Source organism: Rhizophagus irregularis, chromosome 2, assembly GCF_026210795.1.
Source record: "Rhizophagus irregularis chromosome 2, complete sequence".
Taxonomy (NCBI): domain Eukaryota; kingdom Fungi; phylum Glomeromycota; class Glomeromycetes; order Glomerales; family Glomeraceae; genus Rhizophagus; species Rhizophagus irregularis.
The window spans coordinates 3,044,230-3,069,881 of NC_089430.1; the positions used below are offsets into that span (position 1 = coordinate 3,044,230).

The 25,652-nt window shown below is 27.0% G+C and overlaps 6 protein-coding genes across 6 annotated transcripts; 3 read left to right on the forward strand and 3 right to left on the reverse strand.

The window, feature by feature from the left end:
- Positions 1-533: 533 nt before the first annotated feature.
- On the forward strand, positions 534-1,799 carry OCT59_012029 (uncharacterized protein; the record flags this gene model as incomplete). The annotated part of the gene is made up of 3 exons (XM_025329118.2): positions 534-938; positions 1,015-1,062; positions 1,332-1,799. The coding sequence occupies 3 exons, from the start codon at positions 534-536 to the stop codon at positions 1,797-1,799; spliced, it is 921 nt and encodes a 306-aa protein (XP_025188482.2).
- A 412-nt stretch (positions 1,800-2,211) lies between these two features.
- OCT59_012030 (uncharacterized protein) lies at positions 2,212-2,971 on the reverse strand (the record flags this gene model as incomplete). Its single annotated transcript, XM_066134181.1, has 2 exons — positions 2,212-2,538; positions 2,621-2,971. 2 exons carry the CDS (start codon positions 2,969-2,971, stop codon positions 2,212-2,214), a joined length of 678 nt encoding a protein of 225 aa, XP_065989469.1.
- Positions 2,972-7,824: 4,853 nt separating this feature from the next.
- OCT59_012031 (uncharacterized protein) lies at positions 7,825-10,531 on the forward strand (the record flags this gene model as incomplete). Its single annotated transcript, XM_066134182.1, has 5 exons — positions 7,825-8,008; positions 8,082-8,221; positions 8,292-8,904; positions 8,974-10,116; positions 10,258-10,531. The coding sequence occupies 5 exons, from the start codon at positions 7,825-7,827 to the stop codon at positions 10,260-10,262; spliced, it is 2,085 nt and encodes a 694-aa protein (XP_065989470.1). The 3' UTR covers positions 10,263-10,531.
- On the reverse strand, positions 10,430-12,104 carry OCT59_012032 (uncharacterized protein). The gene has a single exon (XM_066134183.1). It carries the CDS (start codon positions 11,939-11,941, stop codon positions 10,508-10,510), a length of 1,434 nt encoding a protein of 477 aa, XP_065989471.1. The 5' UTR covers positions 11,942-12,104; the 3' UTR covers positions 10,430-10,507.
- A 305-nt stretch (positions 12,105-12,409) lies between these two features.
- OCT59_012033 (uncharacterized protein) lies at positions 12,410-13,495 on the reverse strand (the record flags this gene model as incomplete). Its single annotated transcript, XM_066134184.1, has 1 exon — positions 12,410-13,495. The coding sequence occupies one exon, from the start codon at positions 13,493-13,495 to the stop codon at positions 12,410-12,412; it is 1,086 nt and encodes a 361-aa protein (XP_065989472.1).
- Positions 13,496-23,771: 10,276 nt separating this feature from the next.
- On the forward strand, positions 23,772-25,218 carry OCT59_012034 (uncharacterized protein; the record flags this gene model as incomplete). Its single annotated transcript, XM_066134185.1, has 7 exons — positions 23,772-23,814; positions 23,882-24,048; positions 24,289-24,345; positions 24,585-24,641; positions 24,704-24,751; positions 24,836-24,940; positions 25,018-25,218. 7 exons carry the CDS (start codon positions 23,772-23,774, stop codon positions 25,216-25,218), a joined length of 678 nt encoding a protein of 225 aa, XP_065989473.1.
- Between the last annotated feature and the right edge of the window lie 434 nt (positions 25,219-25,652).

Genomic DNA, 25,652 nt, shown 5'->3' on the forward strand with positions numbered 1-25,652 from the left:
GCCCAAATTACGCTCCGAAGTCACAGAACAGATATACGAAATATTATCGCCGTTTTTGAATTACTGTAAACTGCGGCTTGTCGATCATTTTATAAATAAATTATCAAAAACTGCGAAAACAGCAAATAGCCAATAAAATTGATTTTTAATTCGTATTACCTATAATCCTATATCACTATAAATGGCGCAGTATGCCATACGCGTGATAAATTAAATATTAAAATGAACAAATATCTTCCTGGTATTTGCTTCGCGTGTCAGAAATGTCTGTTTTGCTTTAATTTTTCACCTTGTAACTGTAATAAAAACATAAAACCAACAAGAGTAAGCAAACCAGAACGTGGACAGCAAATTTATTTTCGTGTATATACTCCAAACGAAAATTTACCAACAGCAAATTACTTTCTTTCTTCTGCCGAGACGAAATTTCAATATAATAATAATTTTAATGAGCCTTTTTCTTTTACTTTTTGTTCTACATGTAATAGCAAATATCAAAGGTTGAAAACTAAAGACAAAATTTCTAAAAAAAAATGAAAAGTAAAGCTGCAGTTGACGTTGAGTCTCTTGAATTATTTGAAGAATGTGGTATTGATGAAATCAAACTACATGTAAGCATTGAAAAAAAGGGTAAGAAAACCTCTACTTCTAAGGCTCTAATTATTAAACCAGTTGAATATATCAATGTTATGGAAAAGATCAATGCTTTTGTACAAAAAGCACTTCAAAATGAGAATATCAAACCAGCAGATTACAGTATATCATATAAAGCAATGAATTCACATGGTCTTTCAAGTGAATTAGAAGATGAACTTGATTTTAAAGAGTTTATTGAAGATTATAAGAAAGTTACTACAGCTAATAAAAAAATGGGAATGATGGTAGTGATTGATAATTCTACAGATAATGAAACAAAATCAAGTGAAAAGCGTTCAAAGGTAAGGAAATTGCAATTACTCTTATTATTTTACATATTCAATATTCTAACTTGACGTAATTTTTTAAAATTTTTAGAATTCTGATGATGTTGAAAGTGATGGCTCAGTTTCTGAGGAAGAAAAGGTAATAACACATACTAAAAAGAAGAAAAAAATCTCGTGTTATTAGAGATGATGATTTATCAAAAGAAGAAAGAACACGAGCAGAAATAATTTCTGTATTATGCGAAAAATACAAGTGTAATTTACATACAACACCATGTTATATTCAAGATAATCGTCATTTACAGCTTAATCCAGCAAGATTACAACTTTGAGCACGAGAAATTGTAAGTTATCTGCAATAAAATTGATTTTTATTTGGATATTCACAAAATTTAATTATTACTATAGATGAATAAAGGTACTACCGAAGACGTTCCACCAACTTATCCCACATTTAGTGCAACATTAGGCGTGTTAGTTAGCAATAATAATACTCAAATATCCACTACTGCACCTGCTACTGCATCCACTACTACATCTGCTACTGCAGTACCTGCTGCTGCATCAGCTGTCCCACCTGCTAATACACCTACACCTATTATTATTCAAATGCCACCATTTCAATATCCTTATCCTTCTTTTAATCAATTAGATACATCTACAAATCACAAATTACCTTCAATTCATGAATTTCTTTTTAGTTTAGATCAAAAATACAATTGTAATGGTGAATATTCTCAATTTGAAAATGCTTTTCTTGAAGAAGCAATAACTGTAAATGTTATAAAAGACTTATCTGATGAACAAATGAAAACATTAGGTATTGTAAAAATTGGGTGGCAAAAAAATATTAGACAAGAAGCACAAAAATATTGACGTGTATATTCAAAAATAAAGTATAATAAAATATGGTTATTGAGTTTACAAATAAATTGATGATGTAAAAAATGATTGTGCCATTTGAGGAGTAATTTGACTACATGCAACTAATAAAGCATATATTGAATCATCACAAACCTCCATAAAATCACGATTACGTTTAATCCATAATTTGATAGTTGAAAATGCTGTTTCAATTGGGTTATAATCAGGAGAATAAGGTGGAAGAAAAACTACACGGCATCCTAATCCTTCCATCAATGAAATAAGTTCAGCATCATGATGTATTCTAGCATTATCCATTATAATTACGCTATTATCACCAGGATATGGATTCATCACAGGCACCTATATTGACAATAAATTTTATAAATAATAAAATATAAATAATAAAATACAAAATAAAGTTCTATATAAACGTAATATTACATACTACTTGATTAAGCACAAAATCAACAAATCTTTTTCTATCACATGCTCCTTCAAATACATCAACAGCAATAAATCCATCTAATGTAAGAGCAGGTAAGATTGTATATCGTTTTCCTCGTACAAATACTACTTTCTTACATGCACGTGTATTGCGAGGAGAATACCCATATAATCTTGATAAGCTTCTCTCATCCTTAGCACATTTATCAAGAAAAATCAACTGATTTGAAGTATAATGTTCGCCAATTACACCTAAATAATGTGTACGCATAAGTTCACTTCTTTCATATGCTGCTTTTTGCAACTTTTGTAAAAAAAATAAATATAATTATTGAGTATTTCAATTTTCTAATTGATTTCATTATTAAAATTGATTATTTCAATACCTTTTTTCGAGTAATTCCTAAATAATAAAGTGATCTCCAAAGTGCTGAAACAGAAACTCTTTTACCTGTAAGATTTTCCATCTCATAAACTAACTCATCTAAATACCAGTCAACTTTGTCTTTTACAAGATTTTGGAATATACACATTTCGCTTCTACTAAATAGTTTTCTTCTGCCAGGAACTCCTTTAACTGGACTGGTAACACACGCCCATTTTACATATAAATTTATTATTTTGATCACAAAGCTCTTACTAACATACAATGTGTTAGCAATATCTGTGATAGAAAAATCATCATTATAAAGATACACAACACGCCAACGTAAATCTTCGCTAATTTCTGTAGGCATAGGGCTTTCTACTAATATTCCAGACACATATTTTAGTTGAATAAACTAATAATTACAATATATAGCATAAAACTTATTACCATACCTAATGTAGATTCAGTAGAAATCTGGAAAAACGAAATAGAGATCTGAGAAAAGAAAAAGAAAAATATAAATATTATGACTCTATTATTTGTATTACATAACATTTGCGTACAATATTTCTATTGAATAAACAATACAATTGCAGATTTCGCAATATATAATGTAAAATCGTTACTATACCTAGTGTTGAATCGTCAGAAATCTTCCAGTAAAACAGAACGAAAGACCGAAAAAACACTTGAAAGTGATACAAGAATAGCTAAGTGTTATGCAGATCAAAAAATATTTATATGTTTATATGTGAAACGTAAAGTTTTACTAGTACAGTTTTACAAAAATCACACATTTTCGGTTTATTTATAAAATGATCGACAAGCCGCAGTTTACAGTAATTCGAAAACGGCGATAATAAAACTGCAAATGCGCTGTGAAAAAAAAAAAAAAAATTAAATTAAAAGTTTTAAAGTAAATTTAAAACTTTATAATGCTATTAAATAATATAAATCTATTTTAAAGATTTTTGTATTTTAGATAATAAAAATTTTAAACAAATAAATTATTTTTTAATGAACAATTTTATTGTTTTTTTTAATAATAAATTTTATAGAATTATATGATTATATATTTTATGGTATAAATAAAAATAAAAAAAATAAAAAAGAGCTAATACTTTCAAAAAATTGTCTATAAAATTTCATTCTAGATTATAAAGATTATTTTTGAAAAATATTGAATGTTCCAGAAAATTGGTTATATAATTTAAATTGTGATTTTCTTAAAATTATATAATCAGCTAAGCTTACTTTTGCTGAATATGTCAAATATGATTTTTAGATTCAAATAAATCCAGATTTGGCATTAATTTATTTTTTATTTTTCTAGTAATTTTATTCTTTTCTATTGCAAAAGTTCCATATAATTTTAGATGATAATTTTTGGTACTCTCATAATAAATATTTTGTCTTTTTCAAATAAATTCATATTTTACACATTTCAATTGTATTAAAATATAATATAAGTATTTTATTTATTTTATTTAGATATGTTTCTGAAAGTTTATATTACTATTCTCAATACCTTATATAGTATTTTTATTAAATTTTTTCAAGTTCTCAGCATAGTTCTATAATTTTTAAGTACTATAATATCATTATTTATTTATTTTTTTCCAATAAGTTAAGATTAAAATGAATATATTTTTAATTATAAATGCCATTTTGACTTGTTACATGATTTTCTAATAGTAATTCTTAATTAATATTTACATTTTTTATATTATAATATTTATATATATCTTATTTAGTATTTCTGCAATTTTTTAAAGCAATACCTTTTATATTTAGAAACTCTTCAAACATAATGCCCTTTACAGACTTTGTTTTATTATCTTGATATAATTAAATAAAAAACAGTTTAAAACAGTTTATTAAAATAAAGAGAAAAAAAAACTGTTTAAATGCACTTTTTTTAAAATTTTTATTATGATCCTAAGAGGGGTGCATTAAAGAGAATTAACTGTAATTCTAAATTTCAGTTATATTGAAATGCTCTTTATAAATACAGATGGTGATCAAAAGTATACGGACATTTTAATTTGCCAAAATTATGCCGATCATCACGTGATGACGTAATATAAACAATACGTCATTTAACGCCTTATATCATAATAAAAACCTCCCCAATGTTTTTTTTTTAGTAAACATTCACCAAATATGAAGCCACTCACCCCAAAAACCCGATATGCGATTATTTATGGTTATAATTGTGGACAATCGGGCCGTTTAATTGCAGAACACTTGGGGTGTAGTAAAACTGCTGTTTATGATGTACTTAAACATTTTCGTGAAACTGGCTCTTTCACACCAAAAAAAAAATCAGGTCGCCCTCCACTCTTTGACTCACCAGCACGACAAGAACTCAAAGCTTTTGTTAAAGAAAATGGTGAAAATCGTCGACTTTGTTCAAAAAAGCTTGCAACTGTTTGGACAGCTCGTAAAAAGCAACCTATTTCTGTGCGTACCATACGCCGAAACCTCAAAAAGTGGACGGACTTAGTGCCTGTATTCCCCGTCATAAACCTGCAATGACAGAAGCACATCGTCAGGCTCGTCTTGAATGGGCTCTTTGCGCACAGAGATTGGACAACAAGAAAATGGAGAAGAGTGCTTTTTTCAGATGAAAGCACTTTTACACAATTTCAGAAAGGTCGTCAGGGAAGGGTTTGGCGTGAACCAGGAGAAGAATTGAATCCTGATTGTATTGCAGTTACCGTTAAACACAGTCCTAGCAGAATGTTTTGGGGTTGTTTGTTTCCGGCTGGCCAGGACCAATTGTTCCGTTAAAAGGCTCAGTTACAGGTCAAACTCATGCTAAAATTATTCAAAACTATGTTGTACCTACTTTGGATGAGCATTTTCCACAGGGTAATGGAATTTTTCAAGAAGACAATGCTCCACCACATCGTTCAAAAGTCGCTATGGCCACCCGTGAAGATGCCAAAATTGTGGTGCTTCAATGGCCAGCACAAAGCCCCGATTTGAACCCCATAGAGAACATGTGGGCAGAAATGAAAGCAATGGTGCATCGACGTGACCCACCACCATCTAATATCAAAGTACTTGAGAAATATGTTAAAGATGCGTGGGATGATATTCCTCCAGAATATTATAAAAAATTAATTGATAGCATGCCACAGAGAATTGAGGCAGTTATTGCTGCAAATGGATATAGTATTAATTATTAATATATAATTTTTTTTTACATAAAATTAATAAAGGACAATCAGATTAATATATTTACTTAATAAATTTTATTTTTATTATATTATTTTATATGAAATTTTTATTTTAAAAAATGTCCGCATACTTTTGATCACCATCTGTATATTTATATAAACAACTATTTAATTACTTTTAATTTTTTTAAAAAATAGATAAATTATTTAATTTAAATAAGTCATTTAAAGTTATTATATTTTATAAATATACTTATATTAAAAGTATTTTGAGTTTAAATAAACCTTTGGATTTAAATTTTGTTAGATTTTTAATTGTTTACTTTTATATTAATTGTTCTTTAGTGCATATTCTTTTTAGTAATATGTGCATTTATTATCACATGAGTAATTATATAATTTTAAAAATATTTTAACTACTGTATTAATAAGAACCGAATTATATAATACAAATTTTTAAAAGTATTAAATGTGATAACTTCAATGATTTTAATCTATTAATCTCTTAACTATTTGAAAGATCTAATATTTTAATTATAAATTACAAAAACCTTTAAATTAAATAGATTGAAAATATTTAATTTTGATAAATAATTTATTAATACAGTAGTAAGTAAAAAGTCTTTCATAAAAACTTATCCAAATATAACAAGTGAACTTTAGCAATTAAAACTATAAACAAGTACGGCTTGTAATTTTAAAAGTAGATTTAATGGTCTTGTAACCAAAAGGCATTACAGCAAATAAAACCTGCATGTAAATAAAGTTTTAAACCCAGGAAATCTTCATATTATTTGAAAATTATCTAAAAAAAATTAAAGGAGTCATAATTGAGAAAATATTTATTTATTTATTTGTAATGTGAAAAATGTGAAAAAAATATATAATCAAATGATTAATTTCCGACCGAATTTGTGACACATGAAAGACATGATTTTACATAACGGACAAACAGGGTTACCCATTTTGCTATTGCGTAAATAAATGGACAGGTGAACATTAACCCTGAAGATCAAGAAAGAAAGTAAATTATAAACGTGGTTACATATGATGTAATTCGCTTATAAATGAGATGTTAGAGTTCAATTTCAATTTCTATCTACGATAAATTTTCTTCGGGTAAATATTTAAAGAAATACGGTCCGTATTTTTCCAATAAAGTTATCGATATACAGACAAATTAATTATCAGCTAATCGAGGTGCTATCAATGTCATGTCATGCATGAGATTTAATATTTAACTAATAATTTTAATAATTTTCTGCATATACAGTAATTGTATACCTAATTTCTTAGCTGTAAAACTAACAGAACGACAGAACGTGGTAATTTCGAACCAACCAAGATAGGGAATTAATATATTTTAATATTGGATCTGTATGAATTCCTCCAATTTCAATTTATCTAGTACATTTCCCCAAAGTACAACCCCAAGTTAGAGGTTATGTAACATTTTTACATATTTGGTTAAATTTTAAAAGTTAAAACCCCCAAATAAATCGGCAATTGCTGCAATGGTTGTATAGAAACTATCAATCTAGAACTATCAACGATTTGCATATGATCTTTTTTTTTTCCGACCGATAAATAAATTAATGCCTATCGTCATTAACAAATTCTTAAATTTTTTTTTTGTTTTTTTTTCTTTATTCTGCTCTAAAGTTTTTTTCTTTCTATAATTCAAAATAAAAGAGGAAAAAACACTTTATTATTATTAAAGTGTTTTTTTCGCTTTTGTTTTTCGCTTATTAATTTATTAGAACAATTACAACACTCTTGTCATAATTTTCACTATTCATACGGGCGTTAATTTTCCGACAACTCCGAAATAATTTTCTTTAATTTATTTTATTTTTCATTGTAAATATTTTCTATTTATACATGTTACATTTCATTTTTCATATTTACATTTTCATATTTTCATAACAATAGCACGTGTTTAATAAAAAATCACTTCACAACCTTCAAAGCACAATCTAAACTTTCACGATATTTATTATTCCCATTTTACAAATTACAAAAGAAAAAGCTTTAAATGTTTGTTAGACCAAGTTTAGTTGGTGGTACCTTAGGGCGTTCAAATTGGAAATCAATAAAAGAATCTCCTTATTTCGTTTTACAACAGAGAGGTAATAACGCTCCTACTCAACAAAATAATAATAAAAGAAGACATTATACCGAATACAGAATTATAACTAAGGGTTTTCCACACTATAGAGGTAAATAAACTGGTTAAGGAAGTGAAAGTTGGTTTATATAACGGTTCCTTATTATTTTTGCTTTTTTATGCAGTTTCAGATAATGATGATTTAAATCAGATACAAGATGCTTTTGATATATTACATGATGAAGTGTTACCAGAGGTAGAAGGGAAAAAGACATCAAAAAAAATACTAAAACAACTAAAATCATGGTGTGCGAGTAATGAAAATGTGAGTTGACAAAAAATTTTTTTTAAAAAAAATTATAAATCATATTTAAATTTTTGACTCTTCACTTTAGTTGACATTGCCTTCTGATGAAGAAGGAGATGGATACGCCACAGATACGTCAATAACCCCAGAAGAAGGAAATTCTTCAAATGAAATGGAGGATCAAGATAATGATAATTATCCATTAGTGTCTCCTGAAGTTAATATAAGTAGCAATTCTTCATCATCTTCAACAAAATCCGAAAATGCTGCTATAATATCACTGACAACACCAATAACTAATAGTAAGGGGAAATCAACAATGATTACTGTGGGAGAAGATCATGATATACCGGAACAATTAGATTTCACCGTAAATAATTCAGATTCTTCAGATACACAATCATCTGATGGGTCAGACAACGAAGGAGGCGCAGGAGACGAGAATAATATAAATTCTAACGGTCCTGTGGTAGATGATTGGGTTTCTACAGGTGCCTCTATGTTAGATTCATTAATGGGCTGGTTAGAAGGTCCACCTTTGGAGAGCGCTATCGCTTCTTCATCATCTTCAAGACATGTTAATAATAATGCATCATCTAATAATAAAAATCAAACCATCTTGGATATCCCAATGCAATTTATTGATTTATTAACTTACCCAGAAATTGACCCAAAGGCTTCTAAAAAAGCTTCCTTTGCAGGTATTTAAGTTTGTACATTGGGTGGAGTGTGAATTTTTTTTCTATTTTTTTAAAAAATTTTTTTTTTAGTATTGCGGGAGATATCGTTTGTAAAACAAAGACGAAAAGTGTTATTTTTAATTACATCATATATGTTTATAATGCGGTTATGTTCGTTCGACTTATTTTTGGTGTTGGTGTTCGCCAGTAATTGTGCAATGTTATTCTTGATGAAAAATTCGGGAAAAGTTAATGTTACCATGGCAAAAAGGGCCGTTAGACAAAGAATTGGATGGGCTAAACAATGGGCCGGTTCTTTATTTAAGAATAAAACTAATAATATTGCGCATAATATTACTGGACAAAGTAGTAGTAGGAAAAACAATAACATTAATTCAAACGCTTATATTAATACTGTTAATACTGGAGCAATAAATAATGTTGGTGCGGTAGGAGTTAAAATTACTCCAACTTCACCAACACGAACTACAAATATGACGAAATCGGCATCACAGGATGCTATACAAAGTGGAAGTATAAGTGATACAACGCATGGTGGAAACGTATCAAACAAAATTATTATACCTAAACGTGGAGTGTTTTTTCGTAATAAAAATAACCAAACGGGTACGACATCGCAAACATATAATAAGGAGGACAAAGTCATCTCGTCAACTACGGAAACTTCACCTTTAACTGGATCTTCTCTATTACAAAAATCGTCATCAGATTATTCACTTCCATCAACAGTTGGAGTGAATCTTTCAGTACAATCTTCAAATCCTCAATTTTCATCACCTATTTCAGGAGGAGGAGGAGGAAGTGTTAATGAATCATCACAGTCAACCAATACATTTTCAAATACAGCCATAATACAAAGTCCTACGACGAAAAGGAGATTTTTTACTAAACGTAATAATCCTTCTAATAATAATCATAATTTTAATCATAATAATAATTATACGCTGCCACATATAGTTCCTTCTTCTCCGTTACAAAGTGGATTAATTACAAATACATCACCAGAGAATTTGAATGATTCTTCTTCCAACTATAAACTATCTCAATCAGTATCAACTTTTGCTATAGCAAGTGTTACAAATTCCACAGGAGGTATTATTGAAGCGGTAAATGGAAATGAAGGTAGTAATGAAGGATTACAGCAAATTAATAATAATGGTCCAACGTTTACCACTGATAGCGATTTAATAGCTAATGATTCTTATTGCGAAGGTGAGATATTAAAATTTTTAGCTGATTTAAAAGTAAAATAAATTATAGTTATATAGTCTCTGAATTATTACTTATTATTAGATTAAGTTTAAATTTAAATGACGGTTGTTATATTTTATTTTTTACCCTTCTCCCTTTTAGGTTGATCTGTTATATATTACATATACATTCAATGCATTTAGATAACGAACAAAATTCAACATCTTGTAAATTAACGGTCGTAGAATAGAGTTTGTCATTTAGTAATGATAATTTAGCGGGTTTCAAATTGGGGAGTAATTAACTGTAAATGATTTTTGTAAATTTTTTATTTGATTTTTTATTTTATTTATTTTATTTTATTTTTTTTGAGGAAAAAATAGAATAATATTAACATAAATAATAAATATGATCATTCAAAGGGAACTTCAACCCCAAATTTTTGAATAATACCTAATTCTTTATATTGTTCAATTACCTTCATAATTTCTTTATTTGCACTTAAAGGTAGATTCCAATAATCATCCTTAATGCTAATTAATGTAATTGGTATTCGATTTTTCCAGTTCATAAGAAAAGATTCTAAATCTTTAGGTTGTAAATTTGATGACATTTCATGGTATATCTTTAATTCATAAAAATTTTTTTGTGAATATTTTGTAATAATTTCCAACATTTCCTTGTCTTCTGAATTGTAATCATAAAACCAAACTTTAATACTTTCTAAATGTTGGCAACCTTTAAAAATAACTTTTAAGGTATCACAACCAGTATTATCCATAAATATTGAAGAAATCTTTTTAAGATTCGGACAAAATTGAACAATTAATGAACTTAATGAACAATCAATACCATCTATATTCAATTCTTCAAGATTCTTTCCATTATTTTCAAAGAATTTCACTAATATTTCATCTTTTGGACGTGAAAAATGAATTTTTAAAATTTTTAAATTTGAAAAAATTACATTCTGTAATTCTTTAAAAGAAGTTTGACCCATTAAGGTAAGTTCTTGTAAATTTGTATATGAAGTGATAAATGAAGTTGGTGCATTACTTTCACGTACATCTACTTTTAATTTAATTATAGTATTTGAAATTTTTATTAAAGCAGGAGTAATGTTTGTCCAATCTTTTTCATAAGATGATAAATTCAAACTTTTTAAATTATTTTGTAAAGAAATAAAATCTGCCAACCCATTTGAAATAAAATCTTGAAATTCTATAGTAAGTGATTGTAAATTACGACATATTTGAGAGAGCTGATAAAAAAATTCTGGATAAACATCTGAATTACAGCACAATTCTGAAAGGTTTTTCAAACAATCTTTCGCTCCAGGAAAACATGCGAAATGTATATTAAATGGAATAATTCTATAACTATTCAAGTAATATTCCAATCTTTTCAGAGATGATATTTGATTCATAAACATTTTGATAATTTCTTGTGCTATTAAATGTTTATTATAATCTAAGCTTAAAGAAGTAATAAAATTTTGGTTTTCAAGAACATGTTGAATAATGCTATCTAATTCACTAAATGAAAGTACTTTTATAAATGAAGCATAATTAAATAATGGCGGCTTCGAAATAGGAGGTGAAATGGTTATTTCATTTTTATTTAAAAAGTCTTTTGATTCATCGGGAAGGCAATTAATTAAGGTACTAATTATTGCGAATGGTGCATGAGTTCGACTATATCGAAAATTCCAAATATTCCTCCATAGAATTCTAACCGCACTTTCACACCAAAAACGATTAACTAATAAACATGAATATAAAGTGATTTTATCTTCATCTAAATATTCAAATATTTCATTTACACATTCAAAAGGAAGTTTAGACATCCTTTGTTTTATTTTTAATAGGAATACTTCAAGAGAGTTTTAAAAGTGTGAGAATTTTTTTTTTTTTTGTTGTTTGTTTCAGCGTAACTTCGAAAAAATGATAGCCGAATTTATTAGCCAGGTCACATACAATAAACAATTAAGGTATGACATTTAATTGATACAATTAGCATTTTTTTTCAAAAAAAAAAAATATATAATTAGGCATAATAAAGTGACGTATGCAACAAATTCACTAAGATGACGTAAATCACGTGCCCTTGTGCGAAACTTCGAAATTTTTTTTTCTCGATATTATCCTCTATATCCAATCGCCTACTAACAAATATTTTCAAAGTTGAATTATATATTTTCTTAATAAATTCTGACAATACCATCTATACTTAATTCTATCTTTTAGTCATTAAATAAATTTGACCACCTTATTTTTGTTATAGCAAGCGTGGCAATTGACTTTTTTAGATTCAATTATCCACTAATAAATCTTTTAAGATTTGGACAAATTTGAACTATAGATTCTCTTAATGAATTGTCAATACCATCTATATTTAATTCTCTAAGATTCTTTCCATTATTTTCAAGAAATTTTATTAATATTTCATCTTTTGGGCGTTCAGCAGGTATTTTTAAAATTTTTAATTTTGGTAAAATAACATATTGTAATTCTTCAAAAGAAATTTGACCAATTAAAGTAAGTTCTTGTAAATTTGAATAAGTAGTAATAAATAACATTGGTACATCATTTTCTCCTCCATGTACATTTAATTTAATTAAAGTATTGGAAAGTTTTCTTAAAGGAGGTATAATATCAGTCCAATCTTTTGTTCCGAAAGATAATAAATTTAAATCTTTTAGATTCTTTTGTACAGAAATAAAATCTGCCAAACCATTTGAAATAGAATCTCGAAATTCTATAGTAAGTGATTGTAAATTATGGCATATTTGAGATAATTGATAAAAAAATTCTGGATAAACATCTGAACTACAACATAATTCTGAAAGATCTATCAAACAATCTTTCGCTCCATGAAAGTAGGTAAAATGTATATTAAATGGAATATTTGTAAAATTATTCCAATAATATAATTTTTTCAAAGAAGGTATTTGATTCATAAACATTTTAATAATTTCTTGTGCTATTAAATGTTTATTGTAATCTAAACTTAATAAATTAATAGGTTGTTTATTTTCAAGAATATGTTGAACCATTTCATCAAATCTATTAATCGAAAGAACTTTTATAAATGAAGCATAATTAAACAACGGTGGCTTTGGAGTGGGTGTTGAAATAAATATTCCATTTTTATTTAAAAAATCTTTTGATTCATCGGGAAGACAAGAGATTAGAGTACTAATAATTGCGAATGGTACATGAGTTCGGTATGGCATATAATCTACGCTATATCGAAAATTCCAAATATCCCTCCATAAAATCCTAACCGCACTTTTACACCAAGGACGATTAACTAACAAACATGAACGCAAATTAATTTTATTATCATCTAAATATTCAAATACTTCATTAATACAATCAACAGGAAGTTGATGAGACATTTTTTCTTAAAAAAAAAAATGTTTTAAAGCAAAAGTAAAATGAGAAAAAAATTGAAAAAGGTTTACTTCATATAAAATAAATAATATTTTTTTTTGTGATTGATTGGTTCGATCAAGTTCTGAAAAGATTTTACCGTATCATTGCAAATCATGCACATGTGGAACATAATTTTTTTTTACATCAATGCAATATTCCGAATATGATATAATATAACGTCTTATGGCAATAAAAAATCGGAGTTGTTGACGTGATAAAAGAAGACTAATACTTTGTGTAACGATGATAATATATGCCTAAACGCTAGTAATTTACATCTAGGCATTTTAAGTTATATTCAATCACGCATTCTACTCTTATTATTTTTAGGTAACATCGTTTTTGTATTAGAATCGTTAAAATCGACTTTATCTCATAGTATTATACAATAATATTTATAAATTGATTAGATTTTATTTCATAGATTGAAGTGCATAATTATTTATCTCGTGACTAATAAATATCAATAAAAATTAGAATCGGGTTTACTATAATAAAAAAAATTATATGATATGTTACTAAAAAAGATCGTATGGAATTTTAATTCTAATAGTAGAATATTTTTTTTTATATAAATAACGATATGTGCATTATATGAGAATACCATCCCATGTATATACATGTACGATCTTAATGTAAATTATGCTCTGGCAACATTTCAGTAGGATGTACATTGATAACATACACACGGGAAGACTTTAATTCATTTAAATTTTAAAATCTGATCCATTAAAAACTATCCAGTGATCCCGAGTTCCAGAGGGCAAATGATTGGACAAAAAAATATCACGTAGTGACACACTGCTTTAAATTTATCAAAAGGTGTACGATATAAATATATAATTATGGATATATATTCATAACTATATATGGTCAAACTGAATGAGTAATTCCAAAAAACAAAAATATTACTATAATTAAGGAACAAACCAGTCCATTATTTTCGTAGTGCAGTGACCTTTATTATACTGTTTGTATGCTAATAATGAATACATCACATGACAAAATTTTTATAATCATCTTATGACCCATTTTTAAATTTGAATCGAAAAATAACTCTAAAGTTCACTATAACTTTATATGGTGTCGAAAGTCTGTACTAGACAATAATAATGTAACTTTCAACACTTTAAATAAAACAATTGTGAAAAATACTTTATTCTTCAAGTCAAATGCTATTAAATTTTCAAGATATTTTATTTTATTAAATTAGAGAAACATGAATGATTTTCAGCGGGCAAAATTTATAATGTTATGTACATAAAGCAAAAGGACAACTGCAGATTAATATCACACTTTTATGATATGATCTATAGCTGCATTGATTATTATTATATTGTCATTTTTCTCTATCTTATCTCATTGTTCATAATGTTAAATATTAAATAAAATATTAATACATATGTTATAAAGTTTTATATATGCCGATATAAAAATTTAGTAAACTTTGGATTTTTATTGGCTAATTTTAAGTTATATAATTTACTGGTTCAAGTCTGAAATAAAATTATATGATTGTCAAATACTAGAGAATATTTTTCAATTATTTTAGGTCCCTGTATAAAAAAAAATAATCATATTAATTGATCAGATAAATTTATTTTTAAAATAGTATTGTATATCATACATTGCATACTAAGATTAAAGATGTAGTATGTAATTGATAATTACTACCTTGTATTGTAATAGTAAGGGTTGCAACCTATTACTACTTTTAAAGTTAAAGTGTTGTAATATTACAATACTTATGATTATTCAAAAATTTTCTTTTTGAAAAATAAAAATTACAAAAATAAGTTTTTATAGAACAAATATCATCATAAAAAGAAATGATTAATATATTATAATATATATTTGTATAATTGAAAATAATTACAACACTATATAATAATTACAATACTAGTACTAATTATAATACTATATAATAATAATTATAATATTGTGTATTTGTGTTGTAATTAAAACAAAAGTGTTGTATGTATGTTGTAATAATTGCAACCTTACAACCTTTTAAAAATAATTACATATCACATCTTTAACTAAGATTTATTATTGACATTATTTATTTTACAGGATTCTTCTGAGTGTCTAAAGGAAATAACTAGAAATTATATCATTTCTGGCCATCCTTTAAGCTAAGGTTAATACCCCAACTGTTTTTTAAATAGTTGCAAAATTATGCCTATATAATAAAACTTATAGTTGCAGATTGTAGATTGTAAGTTGTAAATAGTAAGACTTAGTTGTGACATCAGGAAATTTGTTTAGGCGTAATTTAGTGTAATATTTCGAAGGTGGTGTAAAATTTCGAAATATTACACTAAAAACGTAATATTACAAAAGTTTACGCTCTTAAATTTGAATAATTATAGTAATTTAAGAATATCTCGCTATCTACTGATCCAATCAAGACGATCTATAGCTCATTGGAATCAGCTCATCAAGACGGATCGAATGGTAGTAAAATCGTATCTTTACGTTTGATAGATGATTTTCTATTAATTTAAAACTTTACTGCATACTATAGAGCGTTCTATCAACTGTAGAAATGCGATTTTACTACCATTCGATCCGTCTTGATGAGCTGATTCCAATGAGCTATAGATCGTCTTGATTGGATCAGTAGATAGCGAGATATTCTTAAATTACTATAATTATTCAAATTTAAGAGCGTAAACTTTTGTAATATTACGTTTTTAGTGTAATATTTCGAAATTTTACACCACCTTCGAAATATTACACTAAATTACGCCTAAAAAAATTTCCTGATGGACATTATCTCTACTTTTAAGCAGGGTTTTTATAATAATTAAATAATCTGAATCCAAAGCAATAAACATCACTATTGATTAATTAAATTAATTTGCATATTTTTTATTTTTTTATTTTTTTTTTTACCATTTTTATTCTTATAATATTTTAAAATTTAATAAATAAGAAAATTAAATATACTAGATTAATATATTTGTATATATTGTCAAAATTCAATATAATTTAGGATTTAAAATTGAAATTTGAGATTTGAACTATAATAAAATTAATAAAATTAATCTGGAACTTAGAATTAGTACTATATAAAATTAAAATTTGGAATTTAATTTAAATAGATCTAAAAAATCCTTTTCTGATTGTTATTTTAAGTATCCTTTCTAAGCACAGATATTACACTGGTAAAAAAATGGTCTATCCTACACATATCCTACACATATCTTACATATATCGGGTACTCAAAATGTAGAAAATCATACACAAATAATACACATATTATACACATATCGGGTACTTATATATATAGTATACCTATCAGGTACCTGATATATGTATGATATATATATTTAAGTCACCCGATATATGTATGATACGCGTATTATTTATGCATGATTTTCTACATTTTGAGTACCCAATATGTGTAAGATATGTGTAGGATAAATCATTTTTTTACCAGTGATTACCTAATATTCTAGGGGGAAGGGGGGTAATTAAAAATCTTAGGTTACATATATACTATATAAGGAAATTACATATATAATATATCTTACCTGGGAAAGGGGGGGTAAGCTCTTATAATAAACTGATATTAGGTAATATCTGTCATTGCCCTTTCTAAATTAACTATAACTTAAATTTTTTTTGCTCTTTTTTTCATCAATCTAAGATGGGTATATATGACATTATTACTTTATTAATAAAAAAAGCTAATAATACTTTTAAAATTTAAATATTAATATATTATATACTATATGCAAAAATTTTAATATTCTTTTATTTTATAGTAAAAATATTTCATTTTTTTTTTATAATACTAGTTGTTTTATCTTTTTAAATTTGTTTTCTTATATTTTAAGTTTAATTACTTTTTCCTTAATAATTTTATTGTTAAATTAATTTGATTATATAACAAATATTTATTATTTTATATAGAATTATTTACTTAAATTTCTCTAAAATTTTACAATTAATTTCACCAAGATTTTACTATAATTTTATTGTAATTTTAGCAAAATTTTAGCAATTTTAATATTTACATTTTTTTAAATATAAAAAAACTGGTAGTTAATTTTTATTAAGATTTTAAATAGTTCATTAGTTATATAATACTTTTTAGAATACTAATTTACTATAATATAGTTTTATATTGAAAAATATGATTACCAGAAGAATAGATAAGAAACTAATTAGTAATAGCTATAATATTTAACAAATTTCTGGTTTTATATAATATAATTGTAAATACAACTCCTATTTTATATAATAAATAAAAAAAAAAAGTGGTATATTATTTTTTTTAGTATTTAATTTAACTTCAAATTTATTCAGATTTAGAAAAATTGAATCTTATATTTAGGTAAAAAGTTATCTAACTTATTTTTTATTTTTTTTTTATTAATCTAAATATTTAAGAAATATTCTTTTAGTTTCAATTTTTTATAAAACCAATTACTTTATTATTAATTATATATAAGATTTTAAATTCAATTAAACATATATAAAGTATTATTATTATATTAACTAAAATATATATTATATCTATTTAATTTCCAGTCATACTATAAATAAAAAAAAAATATATCTATTTAATTTTACTTTAATTAATTTTAATGCAAATTTATCTAAATAATTAATACTTTTAACTTTATATTGTTAATAATATTCCTTTAAATTTTATTAGATATACAGATTATTTTTCAATTTATTGTAATAGAAATTGTTTTTTTTTTGAAATATTAAGATTTTACAATATTATTTAAAATTTATTACTTTTATTAAGATTATTCTGTATATATTAAATTAAATTTTAATACTTTTTTCTTGAAATATATTATTTAGGAATCTTATATAATGTAAATAATCAAATACATTTTTACAAATTTTTTGGCAACTAGTAATTAGATTTTAGTAATTTTGGTATTATTTGAATTATTTTATCAAATAAATTAAATGGTAATAAAATCATAACTTTAAAATTACTAATAAATAAAAATTTTTAGATTTTATAAGTTATCCTGTTACATAATATTTGTAGAAGGATAATTTTATTTCTATTAAATTCTTCTTATTAAGATGTATCAAATAGTAGTAATTTTATATTTCTAAAATTAATGAATAAAAAGATATTTAATTTAAAAAATTTAACTACTATTTATTATAATTTGTTAATCATTTACTTTTAAAAAATCATTAATCAAATTAAATTTTTTTTTAATTTTTACTTAGAAAATACTATAGAATTTATCACAAAAATATTGGTTTATATAATAAAATATTTTAAGATATTTAAAAAGAACAGAACCTGCTTACTTCTAATAAAGGTCTTTGGAAAAAATTTTAAATTTACTAGTAATTTTACTAGTGATCCTATTGGATAATTGATTTAAAAAGGAAAAAAATCATAATAACTTAATGTAATATTTCTTTTTTTAGATGTAATTTATCTATATATAGTAGAATTTTCAAAAATTCTCAATTATAAATTTTACTTCAAGTTTCTGAATTCTGATAACTTATTTTATAAATAAGTGAGATCCTAAAAGGATCTAGAGTCAAAAATTTTTTATTATAAGCTGTACGTATTTTTTCAGAACCAGAATTGTGATAATGTCAGTTAGTTACTATAATAGGAAATAAAATTCTGACTGGCATTATTAAAAATTATCTAAAAAAGGAAAGATTTTATGATTTTTTTAGTTTAAAATACATAAACTCAAACCTGACTCTTATATATATATTTCTGGATACTATTTAAAAGTATTTTTAACTAAAAAATAAAATTGCAGGTAAATTTAACTGCAAAATAGTTTAAGGGATATAATTAAAATTAAAATTAAAAATTATTACTACAGTTAATTCCCTTTATAGTTACATCTCTTGAAAGTTGAAACTGAAAAAAAAGGTGTAATTATAAAAAAAGTCATATATTATAATCAGGGTTGGGAAATGTACTGTACTGAGTTTTTTTAGTACAAGTACATTTTTTATATAAATTACAGAGGCATATATACCCTGGTTTTAAGTGGTCCAGTGATTAGATTTTGATAAAATTAAGCTCATTAAATTCAAGTTAGCATTTGAAGTAACTTTATATATAAATTATTAAATATATGGTATTTAAAATTTTAAGTACAATGTACTAATTGTACTGTATAGTACAGTACAGTACTATACTAAAATTTTGCCTTATACACCATATTTTTCCAATCCTGATTATAACTATAGAAGAGGTTTTTTAATATATTTATTAGTATATTAGATCATATAAAATTTTATATAATGTAATTTATATAGGAAGTAATTATGATAGAGGATTGATTATATATAGTTTAATTAATAACAAAATCAAAACTAATTAGAAATTTTTGGCAAAGAGTTTAGACAAGCATTACTAGTAAAAATTTTGATTATTATGAAATTGCTAATAAGAAATTATGCTTATTAGACAAGTTAGAGTATGATAATGAAGAAAGTTTAGAAGGTAGATATAAAGTTAGATCCTATTTTATTAAATATTAATAGCATAAAATTGAAATAGTTGTATAATAATCTTATCATTTTACAATATTCTATTTGTTCATACTTCATTATATAATATTTTTTAGGGCTAATTAATGTTAACTATAATCTAATTTAAATTGATTTGCTATAATATAAAAAGGCATTATATCCAAGTATGATAAAATATTAATCCCAAATATCTGGATTGGCATGCCAAATTAACTGGTTTACCAAGCATTTTGACAGATAAGATTTGTTTTAACTTATACAAAAATATAGAAAGCCTCAAGTTTCTGATTTCAAGCCTATTATTTACAAAGCCAAACCTGATCCAGAATTAATTATCAAATCCATCTTAGAGCATTTCACATACTTAAAATTCTGAAATAGCTTTAGGAAGATTGATAATTATAATTTTGCATTGGCTCATCCATGGGACTCATCATGCCCTATTTGTGATGGAGAACATGGGAATTATATATTATATGGTAAATGGTATAGAAATGGAACTGAGTATTGTCTTAGCTGTAACTCTTGAAGCAATAAATTTCAGTTTGCAGTCGTAGCATAGATGAGGCAGATTTGTCCCTGAAATGCGCAGGGTTTTTCCTAGCAAAATCACGTGAGACGTATGTAAAAATAAATTCATTCGTGGACATGTAGGCCATTGTATCATAATAACCGCAATCATTTATTTTCAGCGGAAAGTATTGAGTAGGCGTATTTATTTTTTTACATGTATCATATTAATAAAACTTCGATCATCACATCACTTACATATATTGTATACTGCAAAAGGTGTAAAAAGTATCAGAAGGAATATATAAGCGGTGTGAATGTCCTCGAGTACAATTCGTGTCAAAAAATTTGCATAATTAATGCTCTTGTGATTGATGGTATAGGTTTTATACACAGCAAATATTCGCATTAGGATTAGCATCAGATCTTGCAGACGTGGCTAGAGTTAGATTCTAGAACAATATTATTAATTTCGAAATTACAGAACTCCGAAAGGTATCATTAGTGGACTATCTTGTAAAGGAGAATAATAAACTGAATAAATTAGTTTAGGATAACGTCATCATGTAGCAGGTTACGACTCGTATTTTCTCGTACGATCAATAAAGCAAAGACGCAATTAGTGCAATTAATTTACCAGACATCATTTTTTTCGCATGATGTTGGTTGAGGGAGAGGGAATTGTGTATGCTAAAATTTCTAACAAGTTTTATTATAACAAAACTTAATCCAGAACTTGATAAATGCGCAGTAACATTAGAAACATTTTAGTATAGACATCATTTATCACGGGAATAAGTAATTTATTTTCGAACTTTCCCGCATATACTCAAAAGCTTTACGCATAACAAAAAAGACCTCCTTGTTGATCTTTGTATATGGGCAGTGCCAAAGTTTTTTATTATAATTTTAAGTGGATCCGTTGATCAGATTTTCGTGATGTAATATATTAACGTAATTTGCCCCAAAAGCGCATTCCAAAAATCGATCCTGGAAATTATATAAAAAGGTGATGCCTCTGTTAGTGAATCCTTTTTATCCGCGTAAGTAAAGCAAAAAAGTTCAAACCAATCAAGCTTACCGTTATTAAAATCATTGATATTAACAATCAAACGAACTCAAAGTAATAATAAAGTAAGTCGGTTTTATTGCTCAGCTAACTTCTTGAAACTTGTCATCACAATGTTAATCGATTTTCCGCCTTTACAGATGTTTCAAAATAAAGCGGTCTGCCGACTTCACGTGTCTCATCAGCGCAGGTGGCTTTTCTATCATCTGATTTCTAGCATCAAAAAAAACTCCCCCAGCGTAACCATCAAAAAAAGCTCGGGCACGTGATTCATGTGATTTGACTGTAGCTAAGTGTGGCTATTGAAATTGCACTACGCAGCTATTGCAACTTAACCCTAAATAACTCCAAAGGTAAAAGTTTCAGCCTGAACTAACCTTCCTTACCTAACCCTAAGAAACTCCACGTCTACGTTATCTTCAAGAATAGATCAACTTTCCTTACCCTAACCCTAAGAAACTCCAACATCTACGTCATCTTCAAGGATATGTATTTCCGCCTAAATCAACTTTCCTCACCCTAACCCTAAGATACTCCAACGTCAATGTTATCTTCAAAGATAAGTATTTCGGCCTAAACTAATTTTCTTTATCCTAAGATACTCCACTCCAAAGATGATTGCTTGAGAATATAATGAAATTTTATAGTTGTTAATTCATAAGAGTAAAACAAAATCTTTTAAATTAATGAAATTTGAGTAATTATTTTATTAAAATAGAATGTAATATTAATTTAACAATAAAATTTATTCAATTTCAATTTATTAAAATACATTAATTTAAAATAAATTATTGTAAATAATGAGTGCTATCAGTTTGCCCCTTCCATGTTAATGGCATGGTTCACTTATTTGATAATGTTCAACGTCTTCACCTAATTTATTAATAGGACTATATTCCTTACTACAGACTAGTTTTGCTCTTTTAGAAGAGAAGGTTGCATTAATTAGGCTGTCAAAATAACAGTCGCAATTTAGTTTGTTGAACTAGTATTATTGCTTACTTGGTATTTCTACAGGTTTCATATTTTCTGCGAGTTTTGTATTAAAAGATTTATAGATATTGTAAAGAAAATAAGCCAACTTTTTATTTTTTAAAAAAAATTGTATTCTTGGTATTTGGTAATGTAGACGCGAAAAGAAAGCTTAAATAATAGCTTAAATAATACGCGATAATAGATCAGTTGCCACAAACTGCGCCGTATGTAACAAAATCACATGCTCAAAAATCACATTCCCGAGCTTTTTTTGATGGTGTTACTGGGGAAGATCATCAAAAAATTTGGCGCAGTACAGTATATCTAAATTTTCCTCTAGAAATAGTCCAGGCTATATAGAAATTTTCAGCGTATGGCCTCTGTGGCCTCTGAGGATCCTATATAATTCACTTATACAGTTTCCTGCTGATTGTCCATCTAAACCTTTGGTCTTTGCAGGTGGAGTTCCCAGTATATAGCTGAATTTAAAGCAGGCGCTGACAGAAAAAGCGGCCTTGAAGAAAGCATGATTACTGAATGAAAAAGGGCAGCATTGTATTGAGATATACCGAAAGCCACCATTAACATATCTAATTGGCTACAAGTTGAGTAAGTAATCACTCGTTTGAGATCATTTTGGAAAAGACCAGTGGTAGCCGCCTCAAAGATCCGATCCAAAGAAGTAATAACAGAGCCGTTTCACTGTGCTTTAACAAAGGAGAAATTCGGAGTAATAAGAATATACTAGCTACAACCATGGTAGCTGCATGTAAAAGGGCTGATACAGGAGTGGGCAAATTGTGCTGATACACTTGATGTTTGGCGCAGCGATAAAAAATCTGTTATAACGCATTAAGCAACAAATTTCTTAAATATAAGTCGGATTGGAATGTTGTTAAAATAGGCAAGTATGAATAGGAAATATTGCATTGATTATTCTTTTACCTCAATTGCTAATCTACCAAATTTATGCTATAGGTCCGAAATTACTTAATCTCCGGAAGTTCTCTTATTGGGAATAATCTTTCACATAGTCTGTGCGAAAGGTAGTGATATAGATAGACAAAAATTTCGTAGATATGGGTTATCTCGAAAATCTAGTGTAGTAAAAGAGTATAGGGATGAGAATTTTATGAGAATTTTATATTTAGACAAACGTTTAAACACTTCAGTTTTGTGTAAATGAAATGCCACAGATTGGAATAGAGACTGAAATTGCGCAACATATCGGTATGCACTGAGCCACTGACTGACAAAAACGCGAGTTTGTATTATTACACTTGTGTCTGAAAAACAGATTCGTTTATTTTAATTGAAAAGTCTAAGTGGAATGTTAAATACTTCTTAGAGGGCTGTGAACTTGAAGACATAAGTGACAAAATAAGTATTTATCTTAAATCTCTTGAGGCCATCGCCGAGGACAAAAGTGCAAACGAGCAAAGGAATTGCTTGCAAGATATAGAGGTAAATTCATATTTTTTTTTGTCTTTAGTTAAAAACTAGAATTTGACGTGTGCGGGATCTCGGGGTCTTGTATCATTCAAGTCTCAAGGGCGAGCCACGAAGTTAGTGCTGGGGCGCGAACAATCTCGAGGGTTGTTTTACGTTCAAAGCTCAGGGTTGACCTGGTGGGATAAAAATAGGAGGATATTGATAAATACACTAATCAAGAATATTACTAATTTATCAAATTTTACGCGTTAGGGCTCTCACCAGATCGGAATCTTGCTTGAAATTAGGAAAAGGATAGAAAAATGGCTAGTGAGACTTCGATATCTATTAACTTTTACGGGAATTTACAGACAATAGGATCATATCATCAGAAGCTACTAAAATAATGTGGGATTTTTATTGACACATTAGATTAGTATTAGATGGAAAAAAAATATAGAAATTTGGGATATGTAATAGGAAAAGAACTAATACTGCCAAATTGTTAAGTTAGAATTAAAATATATTGAAGACAATTTTTTAATTGTCATTTATTTTATTATAAGCAGGACGTAATGAATACTTCAGCTGAAAGTAAGAAACTTTTATCAAAAGTCGAAGAAAAGGTAAGTCTAGTTAAGAATACAATCATTGATTTCAAATGATACTGATTTATAACTTTCCTTAGGATAAAGAACCTTCCTTTACTGGATTATTATTAAAACAAGTCCAAGAGGTAATTTTTAATTGGAAGTTGTAAGAATTGGCAGGATATTAGCTATTTGGTAAAAGCAATTTTAATTTTTTCTTTTTTGTTTAGTCTGATGATGATTTCCAACCCACCATTCCTATCCGAACTCAAAAACGTAAAAAACAATTATCACTTTCAAAAAAGGTTGATAAAGAATTGTCTTCTTCAAGGAAGGTCAGTATAAAATACTGTGATAAGGATTTTTCACAGAATTTCTTATAAATTTTTTCTACTACTTGTTATATGAATAGGTCAAAACTACCAGCAAGAATGTTGTCGATCCATTCATTGCATCATCTAGTAGAAGAGTTCGTGATAATTCTGAAGCCTCCTCCAACAGTTCATATAAAAACACTGAGCAAGAAGAACCAACCTCAATTTCAAAGCTGATATGGAATCCTTTCATGAAGCATATTCGAGTATGGATTCATATCAAATGTGGACATAATTAAGTCCCGGCCAAAACTTGAACAGCCTCAACCTGAACTTGAAAAAGTATACGCTTAATATTGACAATACCAAGGATCTGTGAAAGGCTTTTGCCAAACCATATGTATCAAATTTTGATCAGAGTATTCATTTTGATCTTGATTTTCATTAATTACGCTTATCGATTAATGCTGTCTTGTAGAGAGGGAAGAAAATCCATTTGTTGAATTACAATTGGAAAGTTAGTTCAAAATGAACGTGTGGGCACATTTTATTGATCCACTCTTTCATAATCTGGAAGTTGAGCTAAAGCGTGGAGAGGGATGAGATGAGCCTTGTGCCAAGCGACCGGAAAAATGATGAAAGATCAGTAGATGAACGGAAGAAGATACGAAAGATGATTGGCCGAAAAGGAGATGGCGTGTTCAGATCGTGTAAAACATAAGTGGAAAGGCAA